We start from the raw sequence: 18,299 nt of genomic DNA, 5'->3' as shown, positions 1-18,299 counted from the left end.
TGTGTGTGTGTGTGTGTGTGTGTGTGTGTGTGTGTGTGTGTGTGTGTATTCATCTGTGTGTTTTCAGCATCGAGAGCCATTTAAGAAGAGGTGGTTCACACTGTGCTCAATGAACAGAAAGCTTCTATATTTTAAAAGTCCACTGGTAATTAACAGATAACAACCACATAGTCTACAATGTCTGTATAAAGTGACTGTGTAAATAATTAGACAACTACATTTATGTGTATATTTACAACGTTTATGCATTCAAATCAAATGTAGGGTAATATTTTGGAAGTGGACAACATTTCCAGCAAAATACGCAGATATTGAATTGCCTGATTATAAAAATGAAACAATACATAGTTTGTTTTCCCCGTTAGGATGCCACTGAGTTGGGTGCGGTCTTCATTGGCACGGAGGGCCATAGCTACTCCGCTTCAGAGAGCAGCGGGCGGTGCGCGAGAGGAGGCCGGTGGCACTGCGGCGTCACGCTGCACACACCGGACAGGGAGTTTGTTTTTATGTGCGAGCAGGAGCAGCAACAGAAGGAGTGGTTGGAGGCCTTCAGAAAGGTCATCTCTCAACCTATGACACCAGAGGACTACGCGAGTAAGATACTGTTGTTATCAATAAGGATCTTCCAGTGTTTCCCACATGTGAATATCCACTGCTAACTCTTCCTTCCTTTCTTTCTTTGATATAGACGAAGCCAACATGACAAGGGGGAAATGACTGGAGCAGTTCTACCTGTTGGTTTGCAGGAGTTCAGGATGCAATAAGTATAATTTTGGGACATAACAGACTGAAAGCTTCTGCTTCCAAAAGATACCCCTGAACCTGTCAGTGAGGAAAAACGTTGGAGACAAACTCACTTTTAATGACACAACTGCACGGACTGCGTCAGTGATGACGCCTTGAGAAGTTGCCGCTCAGAGGCTTGAATTTATTGCATTGTCGTTGCCAGAATAACATCAAGTCATCCTTTGCAAAACTACACTGGAACCAAATGTTGTATTTATTAAAAAACAAGGCGAGAATAAGTTTGAATGTATAATTGTTCTGTTGTTATTTTGTATTTTATATTTCACTCAATTTGCACATTTTGAAAAGATAAGTTTCATTTTTTTTCACACTGATTTTAATTGTCTATTACGTTTCATGAAAGCTTTTCATAATGTCTAATAAATTGTATACAGTTTATTCCTGCTTTTATGAATTCTAGAGGTGTATATATTCCTCTTCAGTAACAAAGATACAGATGACAGTTGATTATATCAGGCCTTTTTAAGACCTTTATTATTCACGTTTATAGTGTGCATGTGGTGCAATTATGCAAATAAATGTGTGCTTATTACAGACACTAAGCTAAACTTATGGTTTCTGCCGTTGGTTTTCTTTCTTTTGGGAGAAAAAGTAAGAGGTCTCACTCTACGCCAGGGATATTCAATTACAATTCAACGAGGTCCAGTTGGAGTTCCTCATACAAAGGTCCGCAACATCACAAGAATGTCTAACTTGCGCTATGATTTGGTGCCATATATATTTGAAGTATGCATGCCTTGTATTAACTTATGTATGTAGTCAGCAACTGACTGTCAAATCAAATACATAAAGTTCAATTGAATAATATTTCAACAATATTTATTGATATTTTTTAAATTGAACTGAGGAATTATAAATAATACATACTCTAATAATAAATACATGTTCTCTCATTTCAAGTCAAATCCCTGAATGTACTTTGGAAGAATTTTTAGAAGACCTGATGGCTGTAAAAAGCTAAGGATGAAAACCCTCAGAACATTTCCCGAAGGTTCTCTAAAGGTTTTAGGAAGCTTTTCTCTAAAAAGCTTCGGAAAAAGTTCATAGAACTTTTACTAAAGGTTTTCCGGACGTTTTTGGTGACCCTCAAAAGAGCATTCACCTTCAGAAAAAGTTCTCTTCAGCTTGTCTTAAGGTTTTAGTAAGGTTGTTTTTGAGATGTTCAGAGAGCCTTCAGGGAACGTTCCCTTCAGAGAACATTTACAGAACCTTCAGGGATCATTCCTTAAAGGTTCTCTTAATGTTGTCTAAAGGTTTACAAACCAGAGAACCTTTAGGGAACAAACCCTGAACGTTTTTTAAAAGGTTTTTCAAACCCCTCCGAGAACCTTTAGAGAACATTCAGGAAATGTTCTCTCTGGGTTCTTTGAAGTTGTTTTAGAAACCCCACAGCAACACTTAAGGGAATGTTCCCTGGAGGTTCTCGAAAGCTTCTTTAAACCCCACCGAGCCCAAAGTGTGAGCTGAGTGTGCCCTGCCCACATCTTTGCCCTTACTTGTACTTTCACTGAAATCCAGAAAGTAGGACTTTCATCTGTTTCAAAACATTTTTATAGAACGTAATTGCTACTTAGAATAATACGAGTGATTCTTACACCACTGATTTGAAGTCACAGTTTTATTATATTGTATTCCTTACTTCAAAGAAAAATACTGCAAACGCTCTCACCTGCGCGAGTGAATCATAGGAATATGATAATTGATTGAATATAATGGATGGGCGAGTTGTAGTTTTTTTTATGTGATTCTGTTACTAATATACGATCTTTGCTCGCCCATCACAGTCAGAAGGGGCGTAGCGTAAAGCACGCGCGCCCTCTAATGCTCTACCAGTCAGGTCTGAGTGGACATTAGCAGGCTCAACACAGTAGCAGCGGTGACTGCCTGACTGACTCCTGCCTCGCAGGGTGGAGTTTCGTGAAAACACCGTGTCCGTATCCCGTATATCTAACGGTTTGTACAGCTGTGTGAACGGTGCACCTACCGTCTGTTGTGAACCAGTGGAAACCGGAGCTGACATGCGAATGTAGCCCGTTAGCAAGCGAGCCAGGCCGAGGAGCGCTGGCTGCTCGTCTCCTTCATCCAGACAGGAGCGTAAATGTTCAACACGAGCCGGTTAACCGAGTTCCGCGACGCTGAAGAGGATGCGCAAGGACGTGAGGATATTGTTGGTGGGAGAGCGTAAGTAAAGCTATACATCGACAGTGTTTAGGTCTGCAGCGTCCGTGTTCACGTTGCACTGGTGCTGCCAGCTGAGCGAGGACTTCTGACAACCAGACCTCTGTCTCATGATGGTCACTTCACTCGTCCTTATTGTTTTAACCTCTGCTTTATTGTGACGGCTGTTATTCGGTTTTACATTTTATGTTTGGCAATTGGTGTTATTACTGCTTAACCTAGGCAGGAAAAAATAATAAATGAATCCTGCATCAGCCATAGCTTTTTAAATCAGTTGGTAGAAATTTCATTACACGACAATCTGCTGTCACTTCATTGTGTCTTGTACGTAGACTAGGAATAGGTTGCTCCTTCTAAATGGATGTTTAGGTGTCAACCTCTGAACAAGATATTGCAGGCTTATTTCCCCATGTAGTGAACACTACAGTCTGCAGAGGTCCTCAGATGCTCAGAATCTTGTCTCATTTGCACTGAACTCTCGCTCCTCTTCCTCCTTCGACAGCCAAAGTGGGGAAGACGTCTCTCATCATGTCGCTGGTCAGCGAGGAGTTCCCAACCGTGGTGAGGAGAAGTGATTATTATGTCAGCGGTTGGAGAGACCTTGATGATGCCTTGAACCTAATGCCTCTGTGGAGTTTGATACCATTGACATGTGCCTGTGACTGGTTGCAAACGTGTCTGCGTATCTTATAGACCTGTTCGCGTTTATCCCAGGTTCCCTACCGAGCTGAGGAAATCACCATACCTGCAGATGTCACACCAGAGAGAGTCCCCACACACATTGTGGACTACTCGGGTACGTTAAGCCCGCGGCTGTTTCTTTCTTTAGTTGTATATTTGTGTTACACATTGAGAAAGAAGATCCTGGTTTTAACTGTAGTGCACACATCTTTGTCCTGCAGAGGCCGAGCAGACCGACGAGCAGTTGTTTCAGGAGATCTCCAAGGTCAGTCAGTGCGTTGTGCTTTCCTGTTAACCCTCGAGAGAAACGCCGAGTTCAGCTGTAAACATAATGCGTGTCTGTGTTGGTCTCTCTCATAGGCAAATGTGATTTGCATTGTCTACTCTGTCAACAACAAGACCTCCATTGAAAAGGTGAGCTACCACTGCGCCTAGCATTTCGATAATTGGGTTTGTTGAACAGTAAAACTTGTGGCACACTCGAGGGTGATGATCTATTCCATTTGAATCTTCTCTACCGCTTTGTTTCCCACAGGTGACGAGCCACTGGATTCCCCTCATTACTGAGAACAGGGACAAGGACAGCAGGTGTGAACTTGTCTAAAAAAAATAACTCTGTTTTCTTTGTCAGCTCAGTTTTGGATAATGAAATATGAGGTGAAGAGGGTGCCTATATATCTCAATTTCTCCGCAAAAGACCGTTTTCTGTAGAAAGAGGCCATTCATGGAGTCCTTCTGGTCGGGTTTGAAGTGGTGACTTACAGTCACGGGGTGGAAAATGTCTCACAAATGCTTCTCTGTTAGCAGAGAGCTGAAGTGGAAATGCAGCATATTCTTTTTCAAACTCGCAGATTCAGCCTTATTCTCATTTTTGTGTTTTCACGGTGAAATGAGTCACGGCTTTTCTGAGAGGGTAAATACAAAAAAATCCATGAAAAGAAAAGTGTTCTTTGCACAAAACCAAAGGTCACTGTTAGATTTGCATGTTTTTATTCTTGTAAACTAAATGCTGTGTGTGTGTGTGTGTGTGTGTGTGTGTTTGTTTCAGGGTTCCTCTGATTCTGGTGGGGAACAAGTCTGACCTGGTGGAACACAGCAGTATGGAGACCATACTGCCCATCATGAACCGGCACAGTGAGATAGAGACTTGTGTCGAGGTGAGAGAGAGAGCGGTGGCTCCGTTTACTGTTCCTGAACAGTAAAACATTGCAGTTAATGCTGCGAGACTGCTGGTCTGTTTACATTTGCCTGATGAATGCTTCCATATTCAAGTAATGCAATGCTGTTGGTTCAGACCGCAGACAGAGTAGGAGTGTTTTTAAGTTAACACCCTTTATGACGTTTTGTTCTTCCATGTTTATGTCGGCTGTTGTCGGTAATGTGATTCTTGAAGTTGTCCAAAGAGGTCAAAGGTCAAAGGTCACTTGTTTGGGGTCCATAACACAAGACTTCATATGCTAATTATGACAATTTTTTTACCCAAAATTCAAATAGGATGAAGTGAAGAAATTTTGGACAGACATGGATGTAAACCGCAACTTTACTGATTGTTGGAGGCAAACAACCGCGAGGCGATGATTCTAGTTTCTACTTTGCATGAAAGACGCTATTTTTTTAATTTTTATTTTTTTTAATTTTGCTCCTGTTCAGTGTTTAAAACGAGGAAGCACAACAACTGTCCAAGAGGATTTAAATACTTAACACCCGCTGTGACCTGAACGTTTTTTTTTTTTCAGACTGGTTAATTAAACCAGGCTTGTCGCTCAGACAGATCCTGTGTGTTAATACCCTGACTTAGCTCCAACACACACATGTACAGTATATACACACACAGACGGGGATGGCCGAGCTTTGCCAGGACACTGTACTTTCACAGGGTTTCAAAGGTGTTTTAATGCCACAAGGGTATTTTGTGTTGTAGAGCGTATTGGTAAACAGTATGTACATTATTATTATTATTATTATTATTGTTATTATTAAACCCCCTTCTTATTTTTCTTGTTTATAGTGTTCAGCAAAGAACCTGAAGAACATCTCAGAGCTGTTCTACTACGCACAAAAGGCGGTCCTGCACCCCACAGGTCCTCTTTACTGTCCGGAGAGAAAAGATGTAAGAGCAGAAATGCACTGTGTGAACTCTGTGGTTGTCAGGAAAAAAAAGTATGAATACATCACCGAATGTCAGCAGGTGAATAACGAAATCATTTTGTTATTCACTTTTAAAATTTAGCCTTTTTGATTCCCAGATGAAGCCACTTTGTGTCAAAGCCCTGACTCGAATCTTCAAAGTGTCTGACCTGGACAATGATGGGATTCTCAACGATCATGAGCTCAATTTCTTCCAGGTGAGTTGACTGCTGTAGTTAACAAAGTTAACAATGGGTTTATTAGAATAAATAAAAAAACGATGCGACTGTCTGATCGCTCACAGCGGACGTGCTTCAACACCCCGCTGGAGTCTCAGGCGTTGGAGGATGTGAAAAATGTGGTGAGGAAGAATTTGAGTGACGGAGTGTGCGACAACGGACTCACTCTGAAAGGTAGGAATGCACGGATCGGCCTTCCTTCCTCACATTTACGTGTACACACACACACACACACAGGTCACATTATTCCTGATTGTGTTGTTCTCCTCCAGGCTTCCTGTTCCTCCACACCTTGTTCATCCAGCGAGGGCGCCATGAAACCACGTGGACAGTGCTGAGAAGGTTTGGGTACGACGACGACCTGGAGTTAAATCAGGACTACCTCTTCCCTCCGTGAGTGTCCTATTTTTTTTTTTTTTTTTTTTTTTTTTTTTTAAGACACACAGCATCCACTCCATCCTTATTACTCGTTCAAGGGTAATACTGTACTTTCCTCCAACCCAATACTCCCCTTTTTGGTTCAATTTAAACATCTTCTTTCACTTTTGGTGCCTTTTTGCTCATTTTGATTAAACCGTCAGCATTGTTGACCCCTTAAAGGAGGTAATAGATTCAGCATCTTACATAACACTGCAGTTATGAGGAAGGAAGGATTAATATGCACAATTTCACCTCACTTACTAATATTTCTACTGAGGACTACTAAGCAAAGTATAACATTTATCCTCTTTTATATATCCTTGTCTCTAGGTTGAAGCTCCCTCCAGACTGCACCACAGAGCTCAACCACAATGCCTACCTCTTCCTCCAGAGCGTCTTTGACAAACATGACAAGGTACAATCCTGTAAACCCGGTTCTGTATTTACTTTACCCTCTGCCCCGGAGAGGCTTTCACAGAAAGCTGCTCAGTACGGCACAAAAAATAAAAATACACCCACGTAGCCGATGCTGACCACCTGCTGAGGCGTGACTTAACGTGTTGTCACTGAGGAGGGATTGACGGGAGAATTAGCCGCGAGGTTAGAGTGAAAGTCAAAAGAGTGGAAGTGGCAGCCTTGTACCATGATCTGCTCTCTGTCGTCCTGATTAATGTCCAACTGTGGATGAGTGCTCCAGTTCATCATGTTTGTTTACTCGGGTAGAGATGACAGGCGGCAAACTAAGGGAAATATTTCCCGGCCTGAGCAACCATTTTTCTCAGTAACCGACTTTTGCGTTTATCAGGACCGCGACTGTGCCTTGTCACCGGAGGAGACGAGGGACCTGTTTGATGTGTTCCCCTACATGCCCTGGGGTCCAGATGTCAATAATACAGTTTGCACTAATGACCAGGGCTGGATCACCTACCAGGGATATCTCTCCCAGTGGACGTAAGTGGCGACTAGTTAAGTTTAGGGCTGTGCACAATATCATTGTTTTACATTCAAAGCTTCTATTTAGGTGTTCGAACCAAGCTTAGAATGTCTGTCGCCATATTTTTATGACGCCATCACCCTAAAAGAATAAAAAAAAAACAATCAAATTTACTTCGAATTTTACACATGAACTTTTCAACGTTGTTATCTTGAAAACGCCAATGTTCAAGTATTTCCCTTTGCGTATGTATTCAACACAACCTCAGTCACATCGATTCCTTTACTTAATTAATCTCTCGTTTTGTATCTTTTGCCGTCAACGTTTGTTCAGGTTAACAACATATCTGGATGTCCAACGATGCCTGGAGTATTTGGGTTACCTCGGCTACTCAATAGTTGCTGAGCAGGAGTCCCACGCATCGGGAATTACAGGTGAATCACACCATCGCATCTTCTTCTCCGTACTCATGTTAAATAATCCAGTTGTAGATCTGTGGAGAAGTTTCTTGTAATATCACAAATATAGTTGACATGTACATTATAACACAGTAAATCAACACTGACATAACACCTACCAGTGGACAGTTAAATCTGAATGTTGCTGCTGACTGACGTGAGTTGTGTACAGCAGCAGTCTGAACTGATCCTCTAATGCCCCCCCCCCCCCCCCGCACAGTGACCAGAGCTAAGAAGATTGACCTGCAGAAGAAGCAGACCCAGCGCAGCGTCTTCCGCTGTAATGTCTTTGGAGACATTGGTAGCGGCAAGAGCGGCTTCCTGCAAGCGTTCCTGGGTAGAAACCACATGGTAAATGGAAATATAACCGGATTACAGATGTATACTATCACAGCATACTTCTCTTTCTTGTATAAATGGGGGAAGTATCGATACAGACTCGAACAGAATTTGCCCCCTGCTGCTTTCAATCATAGTTTACAGTCAGCTTTATGTCCTGATCTGCTTTTACATGACGTCTCTTTTCTCCTCCCAGCGCCAAAAAACGATCCGAGAGGAACACCGATCCTACTATGCCATCAGCACCACCTATGTTTACGGCCAGGAGAAATACCTTCTCGTGAGTTTCATAGATACCCCTTGTGTTACTTCAATTACTAATGTTATTTTTGCAATTGCGACTTGTGTCTCAATACAGCTTTTCCAGTGCTAAAACAATAATAATAATAATAATAATAATAATAATAATGAACAAATTCACCAATATTATATTTGCATGCTATATTTTATGATATTCATATCAAAACTTCTTTTAGCTAGGCACATTTAGCAATGAACGCGCAATGGTTGAAATAGTATTAGCAAGTTGAAACATAGGTGCTTGAGTAAACTAAGACTAACGCATCAGCTGCACTCCTCTGTTGGCACATTTTTTTTTTAATGCCGTGGTTGTAAACGAGGCCCCTCCAGCTGGCCACAGTGACACAGAGAATATTGGTAACTATCCGACATGTGACTAACTGTTGGAGCTCGGCCGTGCTCTTCTGACTCTCTCCCCTCTGCCCCTCTCAGCTTCACGAAGTGTTCCCTGACTTCGACTACCTTTCTGATGCCGATCTGGCCTGTGACATTGTCTGCCTGGTCTATGATGTCAGCAACCCGTACTCCTTTGAGTACTGCGCCAAAGTCTTCAAGGTAAAACTGTGCATACGATTACATCAAAAAGGGAACCGACACCTTAACCGCGGTCGCCCCTCTCTTTCCCTCCTCAGCAATACTTCATGGACAGCAAGGTCCCGTGTATGATGATAGCAGCGAAGTCAGACCTGCCCGAGATCAAACAGATGTACGGCTGCAGTCCTCTGGAGTTCTGTAGGAGGCACAAGATGCCACCCCCCCAGTCCTTCACCTGTAACACTGCAGCAGCACCCAGCAGAGACATCTACACCAAACTTACCACTATGGCCATGTACCCGTAAGTAGGGAGACTCGTGTCCTTTTTGCACTTTAGGTGCCCAAGCAAAGTAGAACTCAAGTTTTACCATTCTCTCTGTTTATAGGCCCAACCTTCTGGTTTAAAGCATTCTAGAGTCACAGCAGGATATACAGTCCTTTGCTTGCCAATTCATCATATACACTCAGCTAAAACTGATGCTGTGTAATACAATAAAACCTACCTTCATGACGGTTACAATGTTTAGTTCTGGGGGATGTATTTTGTGTTTTACTGCATTAGTTGTAACGAAGCAAAGCTAACATGCTATTATGATCACATTTCTTGATGGTAAAGCAACCAGCTCATAAAGAACTATGATGTTAGGATACTGTATGATAGTTGGTACAAATCATCACTACTGAAGTGGGAGAAAAAAATAAATAATTCTGGTGATCTAAGTCTGATCTAAATAGTTTTCTCTTTTGTGTTTTATGAATTCAGAACAGGTGAAGAAAATAGTTTTTTACCAGGATAATCTTTATTTGTTCTTTAAAAAACATGTTATCTGTGAAAGCAGGTGAAATACTTTACTGAATACTTCCAAGTGTTTATTGTTGTAGTACTCATTTCAGCCACAAGAGGCCGAAGTGCAGCACTACCCCATGGGACTACAAACGTTCATGTTTCCTGCCAAGTTAGTTTTCATTTTCATAACTTTCTAACACACAATATATGTACTTTGTGTTTAGAGCGCATGCAGAGATTAAAACTCATAAACTTAAGTCACAAACACAGGAGAGAAAACTATTTAGATCTCAGGGCTTCCATACGTCACTCACTATTGTTCCTAATAGTGTGTAAATAAGGGAATTGCAGCTGGGTCACAAATGGCAGGAAATCCTGTGTGCAGATGGGAAGCCTTGTTTTTTTTCATCTGCAGTCCACCTTATGTGCTAGTTTACAGTTTAGATACAAAGCTCTGCTGAGCGAGTGTCTTCGGCTTTACTCCATGCCTGTGGATAAAGCCGCTCCCTCTGCGGGATGCTCCTACTCTCTGCAAGTGTCAGTACCAGAGGTGATGCACTTCAGTCTCCATTAATCCACTGCACCCACTGAGTAAACGTGTTTCCCTTGCTGTGCAGTCATGTTGATCTCTCCCAGAGGCTCACAGGTTGCAGTGCCTCGCTGCACATCACACATTCAAGATGTTTTGTCATTATTCAACTGTATTTTGAGAATAATCCAGGGATTATATTAGTGTACTTGTTTTCCTTGTCGTTCATGGGTTCTGGCTCCCTGCTGATGAGCCACATGCTACTCATTCATTGTTGGTGGCATCTTAAAACTCTTTATCTTGCTTTCTTCCTCTTCTGTGTGTGTTTTTTAAATATATGCGTGTTGGTGTTTTGTCTTCCCCATATCTCTCCTCAGCCACGCTCGGCTGCGCTGCATGTGCACTTGTAACCGGTGCACCTTCTGCTTGTGTCAGAACTTCCTCAACTCTGAGCTGCTGCAGACGGTCAGGGCCAAACTCTACGCTGTTGTACTCAGAAGGTCCTTCTTACACTTTTTTTTTTTTTTTTAATTTTTTTTTTTTTAACAACCCTCTCTTTACACCCGATCAGTCTCTCAATTGGTCGGCATCGTCGCCTCACGCTTCTCACGTTCATTTCTCCTCTTTTTTTTTTTTTTTTTTGCTCGCCATTTTTTGCAAAGTTGTTGTATTTTTAGGCACCGACTTCTGTCGGTGTGCTGTCAGTCCTTTGACATCTAAGAAACCCTTCTGATATCTTCATTTTCCGTCTGATGTTGCTTCCTGTACTGCAGTGGGATTGACAGCATGTACTTTTCTATTCTGATCTCGGTCTCATTGTCATTCGGTCGGTGTCAACTTCCTTGTTGTTGTCATCTTTGCTCGTGTCACTGTGCCTCAGCCGTCTCATCTAACGGAGATGTCACAGCTAATTTCTGGTTCTTGCTATCTCATGTCCTAACTATAATCCTGCATGTCCGTCATCTGTTTGACTGGCTTTTTTCTCAGCATGCGTCAGCATGTGTCATTTCATCCATATTTTCCTTTGGTTCGTCTTATTTACATTCACATCATCCTCCCCAGCGACACGTCGTCTCTATATATCTCTGTACTCTTTATTGTCGTTCCCTTCACTCCCTCTCTGTATTTATGTCTCTCTCTCTCTCTCTGTTTAACAGACGTGTAAGCCAAGCAGACCTGAAGAGCTCGACCTTCTGGCTGAGAGCGAGCGTCGGGGCCTCGGTGTTCGCCGTGCTGGGCTTCGCCATGTACCGGGTGCTGCTCAAACCACGGTGATTCTCAGGCACCCGTGTCCAACCCTCTTTACCCCCATGGTACATGTAGAGCTATTTTGACCTGTCACGACATTAGGCTGTCCATCTTGCATTTAGTAAACGAAAATCTGTCTTTGTTTTGGTGGGAAGGGAAAACGTGTCAAAAACATCCCTTTGTTTTGCATTTTCATTCCATTGTCGATTTCTCTTCATGGGAATAAAAACAGAACAATATTTAATTTTGTACTAAAATTGCTAATTTCCTTAATCTGTTTGTTTTCAAATGTTTGCAAAGTAATATATCTATATTTATATTAAAATGAGGGTAAGCTGCTGATGAGCTGTAGTGACTAACATGAGGGAGTTGCATACGTATATAGCTGTTTGGTTGCTTGCTGAATGAAATTAACAATTTCAGCTGTGATGGGGATTGCGAAATGTGAGGTTTGCAATAACACTGATGCTTTTATTAGACTGAACTGTGTAAATAGTATATATAATATAGTTGACTGTATATTGGTTTGTCTTTGTTCAAAAGAGCCATGTCTGACTCAAACTCAAAACACTGAATGCAAAGGTATAATTAGCTCAACAGCCTGGTTATGAACACACGCACATTGCCGTTGATATTCACAATGACAGAAATCGGTTTGCCTTTCAGGCCTAAACAGTTGGATGCACACTTTATTTTTAACGTCTGTACGTCTCAGCAGGTCAGGGTTTGATCAGTGGATGTGAATGTGTGGAAGGGTCTGCTGCGATCTTGGTCACTTTTTCATCAGCTCGTCTGTGTGTGTATGCGCCAAGATATTTAACATTGACACTTTACATTCACTCTGTACATTTTATATTTGCATGCTTCTGAATTTCCGATCACATTCCAGCGTTTTACGACTTACTGTACAAAAGAACCACCAAAAGTTCTCCACATCGCTTTCCATCTCCCAATAAACCAGGGATTGTAGTAGTAAAGTTTGATAGGAGTGCTGACTGGTTAAGTTTGACAGCCCTTGTTGTGATTCCCGCTCACCTCGACTGATCGCAGAAAATGCAATAATCTGGCCCCAGATGTTAATTTCCATGCAAATGGTCCAGTATGATGTATTCACTCAGCCCTGCCTTTGTTTACAATAAACAAATATCTGTATGACATCTGGTGTGATGGAATTTCCGTTCAGTTTCCAAGAGATTTAAAGATTTAGCCGAGCAACGGCCTGCTTTCGTGTGACTGCATTAAGGTAATTTGTCTCTCTTGTGTTTTTCTTAACAGCTGTGGGACAGTGATGCTTGTAACACGATGCAGACCGTATTCTTTAAGTATCGAAAAGGAAGCTTTGCAAATTATTTGTGACCTTCAGAGCTTCTTTAATATGCTTTTGTATCTGATAATTCACCACTAAATCAACTTTATTTTGATCCTGTTCTGACAAAATGATAGGTTATATTTAGTCAACTCAAATTGTAAGGAACAAGCATGGTACTGACACAAGAGGGCAGCATTGCTTGAATAAAATGTCACCAGTGGCTCGCTTGTCAACAAAACGAGTGGCAGCCATGTGAAGTATACTTAGTCTGTTCATGTGATTAGAGGAGTACACCATAATGAGCCGGTCTGCTAGGGAAGAAGGACCAGGGTCAGATGATGAGGCAGGTGAGTTTTCTCAGTATATAGGAAGCACATTCATGGCTAAGATATAGTATCTTTATTGTATTTATCCAACACGGTACAAAGATATGATCAAGGTATGAAACCCATTTAGCTTTTAAACGAATGGGCCTTCTCTCTCCAAATGGAAGCCACTCATTAAGAACAATAAAATTACAATGTATGAACTGTGCCCATCAAGCTGATACCTCTGTAAGTTAACAGCACCCTTGGCTCTTCAGTGTGTTTTTATTATTGGACTAATAATGGATTTGACCCACATAGATGGTATTCAGAGCATGTTTTAGTTCATAGTAAATATCAAATAATTTGGGTGATTTAAAAACTGGGACATCTTCAATTCTGATTCTAATTTACTCGAACCATGTTCTATAAAAATGACATTTTTCTCTCCAAGCATATTAGTCTGGAGCAGCTTTAGTTAAACCAACTGGGCAGAATGTGGAGGACTTCACGAGGGATGTGGCTGAGCGGATTATCTGGTTTACTCAAAGTGTTGACCTTGAACTTTCATCACTTCCAGACCTTAGACTGACTGACTAACCCACAAACTTTTTTTAAAAGCACAACCCAAAATTGTGTTAAATCAAGCAGTACCCTGGGCCACTCAAGAGACCGTGAAGGACACTCCCATTGTAATTTGGGCTTGTTAAATCGATAAGTTCTAAGATAGACTGCATTTGGACATCTGAAGCTGAATTTTCTGGTCCAGCTGCTTTGTCAGGACATTTAAAGCACCACTGGTTCTCACTAATGAGCATCTGTAATTATGTGAGACAGTCGGACACTGTGCTGCATGAGAACTCCTATTTAACCATGAAAATGAAGTCTCTGCCAGCACTACCTATACTTTCTGGTGATACTGGTAAAGTAATCTAAAGAAGTGTGTGTGTGTGTGGTTGATACAAAGAGTAACAGCTGTAACACAAGCAGAGAAGCTGACACACTTGGCTAAAAGTGAGGGATGAATGGTTTAAAAAGCTAACAGTAATAGCAGTGCAGCTAAAACTATTGAGATTGAGTAATGGTTGAAATAGTTATCTAAAAGTAATCGATTCATTATTGAAATTGTTAGCTATGAGTTGTGGATAAATGGCTGAAGTTGATAAACTGTTATATAGCTAAGCTATACTGTTATATAGTAATTGGCTGTGGCTCAGAGAACAGTTAGTGCCTGTAAAATACACCCGAGACAGACTCCTGTCAAAAAGAGGCAACACTCCCCAGCTGGTAATTTATTGTCAACATGAGCTCAGTTTTCCCACACAGCAGGTGTTTTTCCTGCTGTGTATCTTGTCTCTTTCTCTCATTTTTGTTCACACTCTCTTGCCTCCTCTGCCACTCATGTCTCATCTCTGCAGCTGACATTTGCGGATGACTTGTGAAAGCTACCACGTCAAAGCTTATTTTGTCCAATTAGCTGCTTTTAATGGAAATTCCCATTGGTGCCTGTAGCTAACAAGACAATAATTCCCTTTGCTCCCTGGTAATATGAAAGATGCAATGTGATCTGTCCTTGGGAGACTGTGACATGGTTTATTTATTAATGGATTCATCTACTTTGTTAATTAGGATTTTAATTTTGCAGCGTCGGTCCTATTATTCATTCTTTCCATACACAGTTTAGTGCGGTTACACCCTGTAATTTGTTTTATGTCTTATGAAGGATTTTATTTCTGGTTTCCCAGGAACAATTGGAAAAAAAATGCTGTTAATATTAAAGATAAAAATGTAGATTCTGGTTAAAACTTCATGCAAATAAGATCTGCTATCCCAACAGCGTAATGCCTCGAAGTCCTTATATTCAGTCAGTTTATGTCTTAATGATTATCAATACTTGAGAGGTAAAAGTAAATTATTTTTAGGCTGGTAATATTTGCACAAGTCAGAATTATGGGTGAGGCCACAATAACCTAAAATTACATAAAACTTGTTTCCCATCCACACAAGACCACATGAAAATACAGAATCTCAACATTTGGCCTTGGTTTGCTGATGTCTGAGCGTACATGATACAGAATGGCTGCTGGCTCTTCTTTTAAACAATATGTCAGACTCCAACTTTAACCCAGCACTGCTGTGTGGGAATCAGGAAACGACCCCCAAGGCCATATTGTTTCCATGGCAATGCTATCGCATATACTGGGGGGGGGCAGTTTACAGCCTCGAACACTCCCTATTCTCTGAGCCTGGAAGCAATTTAAGTTCAGTGGTGGAATGTAACAAAGCACATTTACTCAAGCAGTGTTCTTAAATAATTTGAGGTACTTATACTTATTCGTTACGTACCACTTATGCTTCTAAGCTACAATTCAGAGGGAAATATTGTACTTTTTACTCCGCTACATTTTACTCTACAAGATTATGGCAGACAAAACACAAAGAACATGTAAAATAGTGTGTTGTTTTGATGTAGATCAAACTAATAGTACAAGTATAGCTGGAACAATATGTGGATTGACAGAAATTATACTGGCAACTTTTTCATGCAAAAATATTTCGTGGTTCCAGCTTCACAAATGTAAATATAATGCTATTCCTTTTAATTGTTTTATTTTATCAATATTTTTTATATAATTTTGAGGTTTTCCCTGCATTGGGTATGTTTACTTGCAATACTGAAATTGTCTTGACTACACATATTTTTGCAGGACTTTACTTGTATTTTTTACAGGGTGGTATCAGTACTTTTACTACAGTAACGTTTTTGCATAGGCTACTTCCTTAACCACTGTTAAAGAGTTTGTTATTTTTGTGAGACATGATGAATAATAATTTATAACACGAGATGAGATTGCATTAAATGTCAATGAACACCACTGAGAAGTTAGTCAAAAGAAAAACAGTGTGGAATATTGACACCTTTGACCGCTTCAATATGATGCACCATCTCTAAAGCATTTAAGGTTTAACTAATCCCTTTCTTTTAGGAAGCCCCCTCTTATGACCACGAGACTACTTAACAGTCATTGGACCAAAATACATGAATTAACAACCATTTAATTAAATGAAAATGTGTAAAAAACATGCTAATAACTTATTAAATGGCCTATTAAAATGTACAGCTGCAAACACGACATCTTGCTATTAAGCGAGGAACTCATGTCCCTTTATTAATGGTGTATTACCAACATTTATATCAAACAAAGAATAAACCAAAGGGATGACGAAACATTCCTCATCCACTCGTGAATATTGGCAAATTATGTATTCACCATTTATCAGTAAACCCTTTGAACTCTCAATGAAGGGTGCCTTATTGAAAAGTGGTATCTGAAAGGGCTACATTACTGAATATTAGACTGTAATAATTACTGCAACTCAACATCATGCACACATGAGAGAACCTCTGAGGCAGTGACGGAGCTGTTCAGCCATGGGAGACGGAGTTCCTCGAAACCCCTGAGCGGGAGGGGCTGGTGATCCCCTCCCTCACCGCCGGCCAAATCTATCCCTGCCTCCCTGCCTCCCTCTCTCCCTGCTCCCCTCTCTCCCCCCGTGCCTGGAGGTACGCATGCGGCTGGAGCACAGTACCGAAGTCTCCTGGAGCTGAACCGAGTAACGTCCCAACACAGGCGGTCGGTGTGTTACCCCCCCTGCGCCCTTCTCCCTTGAGGCTTCCTTGAGGCTCCCTGTCGGCACGCGCCAGGGAAAAGCAGACGGCTGTCCCCCGTGCGTGCCAGGTATCATGACGCACCAAACCATTTTTTGGGGGCAACAAGATACTTCTCTCTTTGCCATGTGGCGGTGCCCACGCTGTTTCACTCGACTTTCAGCGGCTCCCCTACGGAGCAGCCATATGAGACTCCGCGCGCCATCTCGTCCGGGTTGTCATCTCTGTGCTACGTCTCATGTTGTCGGCAGTGCCTGATGATGTCATTATTTCTTTCAGATAGATCTGCGCTCTGCCGACGACGCATCGCATCTCTCGAGGTGACGAGACTCACTCTGCAAACGTGCGTCCGCAGCCGCTTCACAAACTTGGACCTCTGCCTCTCTGTTCGTGGCGAGCAAAACACGCCCAGGCTCCTCTCCAGCTCCTGCACTAACCTCTGTCACATGCTGACTGAACGATGAGGCGGACGGTGGCGTGAGACCGCTGAGGGACTTCACAGCCCTGAACTATTACTAAACTGTCACCAAATCAACTTTCCCCCCGCTGGTGAAGATTTGTTTGCCCGTTCTATGTGGAAGCGCGCTGGGAATAACTGGAGTGCGCACACCTTTTTAATTTATCTGCGTCTATTATTTCACCTGGACTGATCCGCCCGTCCAAAAGCCAAGACAGGTCCGACTCGGAGGGATGCACAAGCGAGCGCGATGCTCTGCTTTCTAGCCTGCTTGTCGTTGCTAACATAGGGGCCGAAAAGATGGGATTGTGAGCTATGTGGAGTCGCTCCTGAGCACCGAGTCGCTGCTCTCCGCTGGTATATGAAGAGCAGTCCGAGGATGGCGGGCGTAAACCGGGAGGCGCCCGTGAACTCCTCTCCGGCGGTGGCGTCCAACGCGGAGGGCGAAGAGATCGAGGTTTTGGAGAGCACCGATGTTCTCCCCGTGGCTCCAGAGGACGTAAGTTTACATGCAGTAGGCTACAGAGGGACCTCAAGTGCACTGTTACCCTTTTCCCATTTTTGTAAAATTACGCAGCAGGACACCCACTTTCTTTCACGCTGTATGGGTATACGTTTGATTGTATGGAGCAGAATGTCAAAGCATGAGCCAGAAATTAAGTTGTGAAGGTTATTCTTTGTAAATGTCATGGTATAACTGGAGATTAAGGGATTTTAAATACTGTGATAAGGAGAGCAGCCACCAAAGACACACAGTACATCCTTTCTAGGGATACACTCACACAGCGCGCCACTCTTGCTCCATTAGTTGTCTCAAATTCAAATAGCCTCCTATAAGAAGCTCCATACACATAATGATCCACCCTTTGTTGCCTTTTTATCTTTTGCTGTGGCTCATTGAACACAATGATCAGATAATCACAGCATGTGATTTCTACCCTGCAATTAAAGGGAAGTCCTTTTGGCCAACACTTATC

General features: G+C 42.0%; 3 protein-coding genes across 5 annotated transcripts in view; all 3 read left to right on the top strand.

The window, feature by feature from the left end:
* Positions 1 to 1,418, top strand: part of LOC116398359 (arf-GAP with dual PH domain-containing protein 2-like) — a 5,988-nt gene extending 4,570 nt beyond the window's left edge. For both annotated transcript variants that reach the window (XM_031874591.1, XM_031874590.1), the window contains 3 exons: positions 68 to 145; positions 366 to 594; positions 689 to 1,418. In XM_031874591.1, coding sequence (XP_031730451.1) covers positions 68 to 145; positions 366 to 594; positions 689 to 717 — 336 coding nt within the window. In that variant the 3' untranslated portion in view covers positions 718 to 1,418. The remainder of the gene's footprint in view (positions 1 to 67; positions 146 to 365; positions 595 to 688) is intronic.
* Positions 1,419 to 2,626: 1,208 nt separating this feature from the next.
* Positions 2,627 to 12,864, top strand: rhot1b (ras homolog family member T1). Of its 2 annotated transcripts, XM_031874650.1 has the most exons (20): positions 2,627 to 2,988; positions 3,488 to 3,546; positions 3,700 to 3,781; positions 3,888 to 3,931; positions 4,027 to 4,080; positions 4,202 to 4,254; positions 4,715 to 4,823; positions 5,675 to 5,776; positions 5,913 to 6,011; positions 6,098 to 6,206; positions 6,305 to 6,425; positions 6,783 to 6,867; positions 7,258 to 7,403; positions 7,720 to 7,820; positions 8,065 to 8,195; positions 8,380 to 8,463; positions 8,916 to 9,038; positions 9,116 to 9,318; positions 10,711 to 10,833; positions 11,491 to 12,864. In XM_031874650.1, the coding sequence occupies exons 1-20, from the start codon at positions 2,952 to 2,954 to the stop codon at positions 11,606 to 11,608; spliced, it is 1,983 nt and encodes a 660-aa protein (XP_031730510.1). In that variant the 5' UTR covers positions 2,627 to 2,951; the 3' UTR covers positions 11,609 to 12,864. The 2 variants fall into 2 exon arrangements, with proteins under 2 accessions (XP_031730510.1, XP_031730511.1); XM_031874651.1 differs by lacking the exon at positions 10,711 to 10,833.
* A 4,079-nt stretch (positions 12,865 to 16,943) lies between these two features.
* The window catches only part of rhbdl3 (rhomboid, veinlet-like 3 (Drosophila)), a 51,820-nt gene continuing 50,464 nt past the window's right edge, over positions 16,944 to 18,299 (top strand). The window contains exon 1 of the mRNA XM_031874601.1: positions 16,944 to 17,821. Within this exon, the coding sequence (XP_031730461.1) occupies positions 17,684 to 17,821 (138 nt within the window). The 5' untranslated portion in view covers positions 16,944 to 17,683. The remainder of the gene's footprint in view (positions 17,822 to 18,299) is intronic.

Source organism: Anarrhichthys ocellatus, unplaced genomic scaffold, assembly GCF_004355925.1.
Source record: "Anarrhichthys ocellatus isolate YVR2014 unplaced genomic scaffold, GSC_Weel_1.0 scaffold83, whole genome shotgun sequence".
NCBI lineage: Eukaryota > Metazoa > Chordata > Actinopteri > Perciformes > Anarhichadidae > Anarrhichthys > Anarrhichthys ocellatus.
Note: the sequence above shows the minus strand (reverse complement) of the source record. Positions and strands in the feature narration are given on the sequence as shown.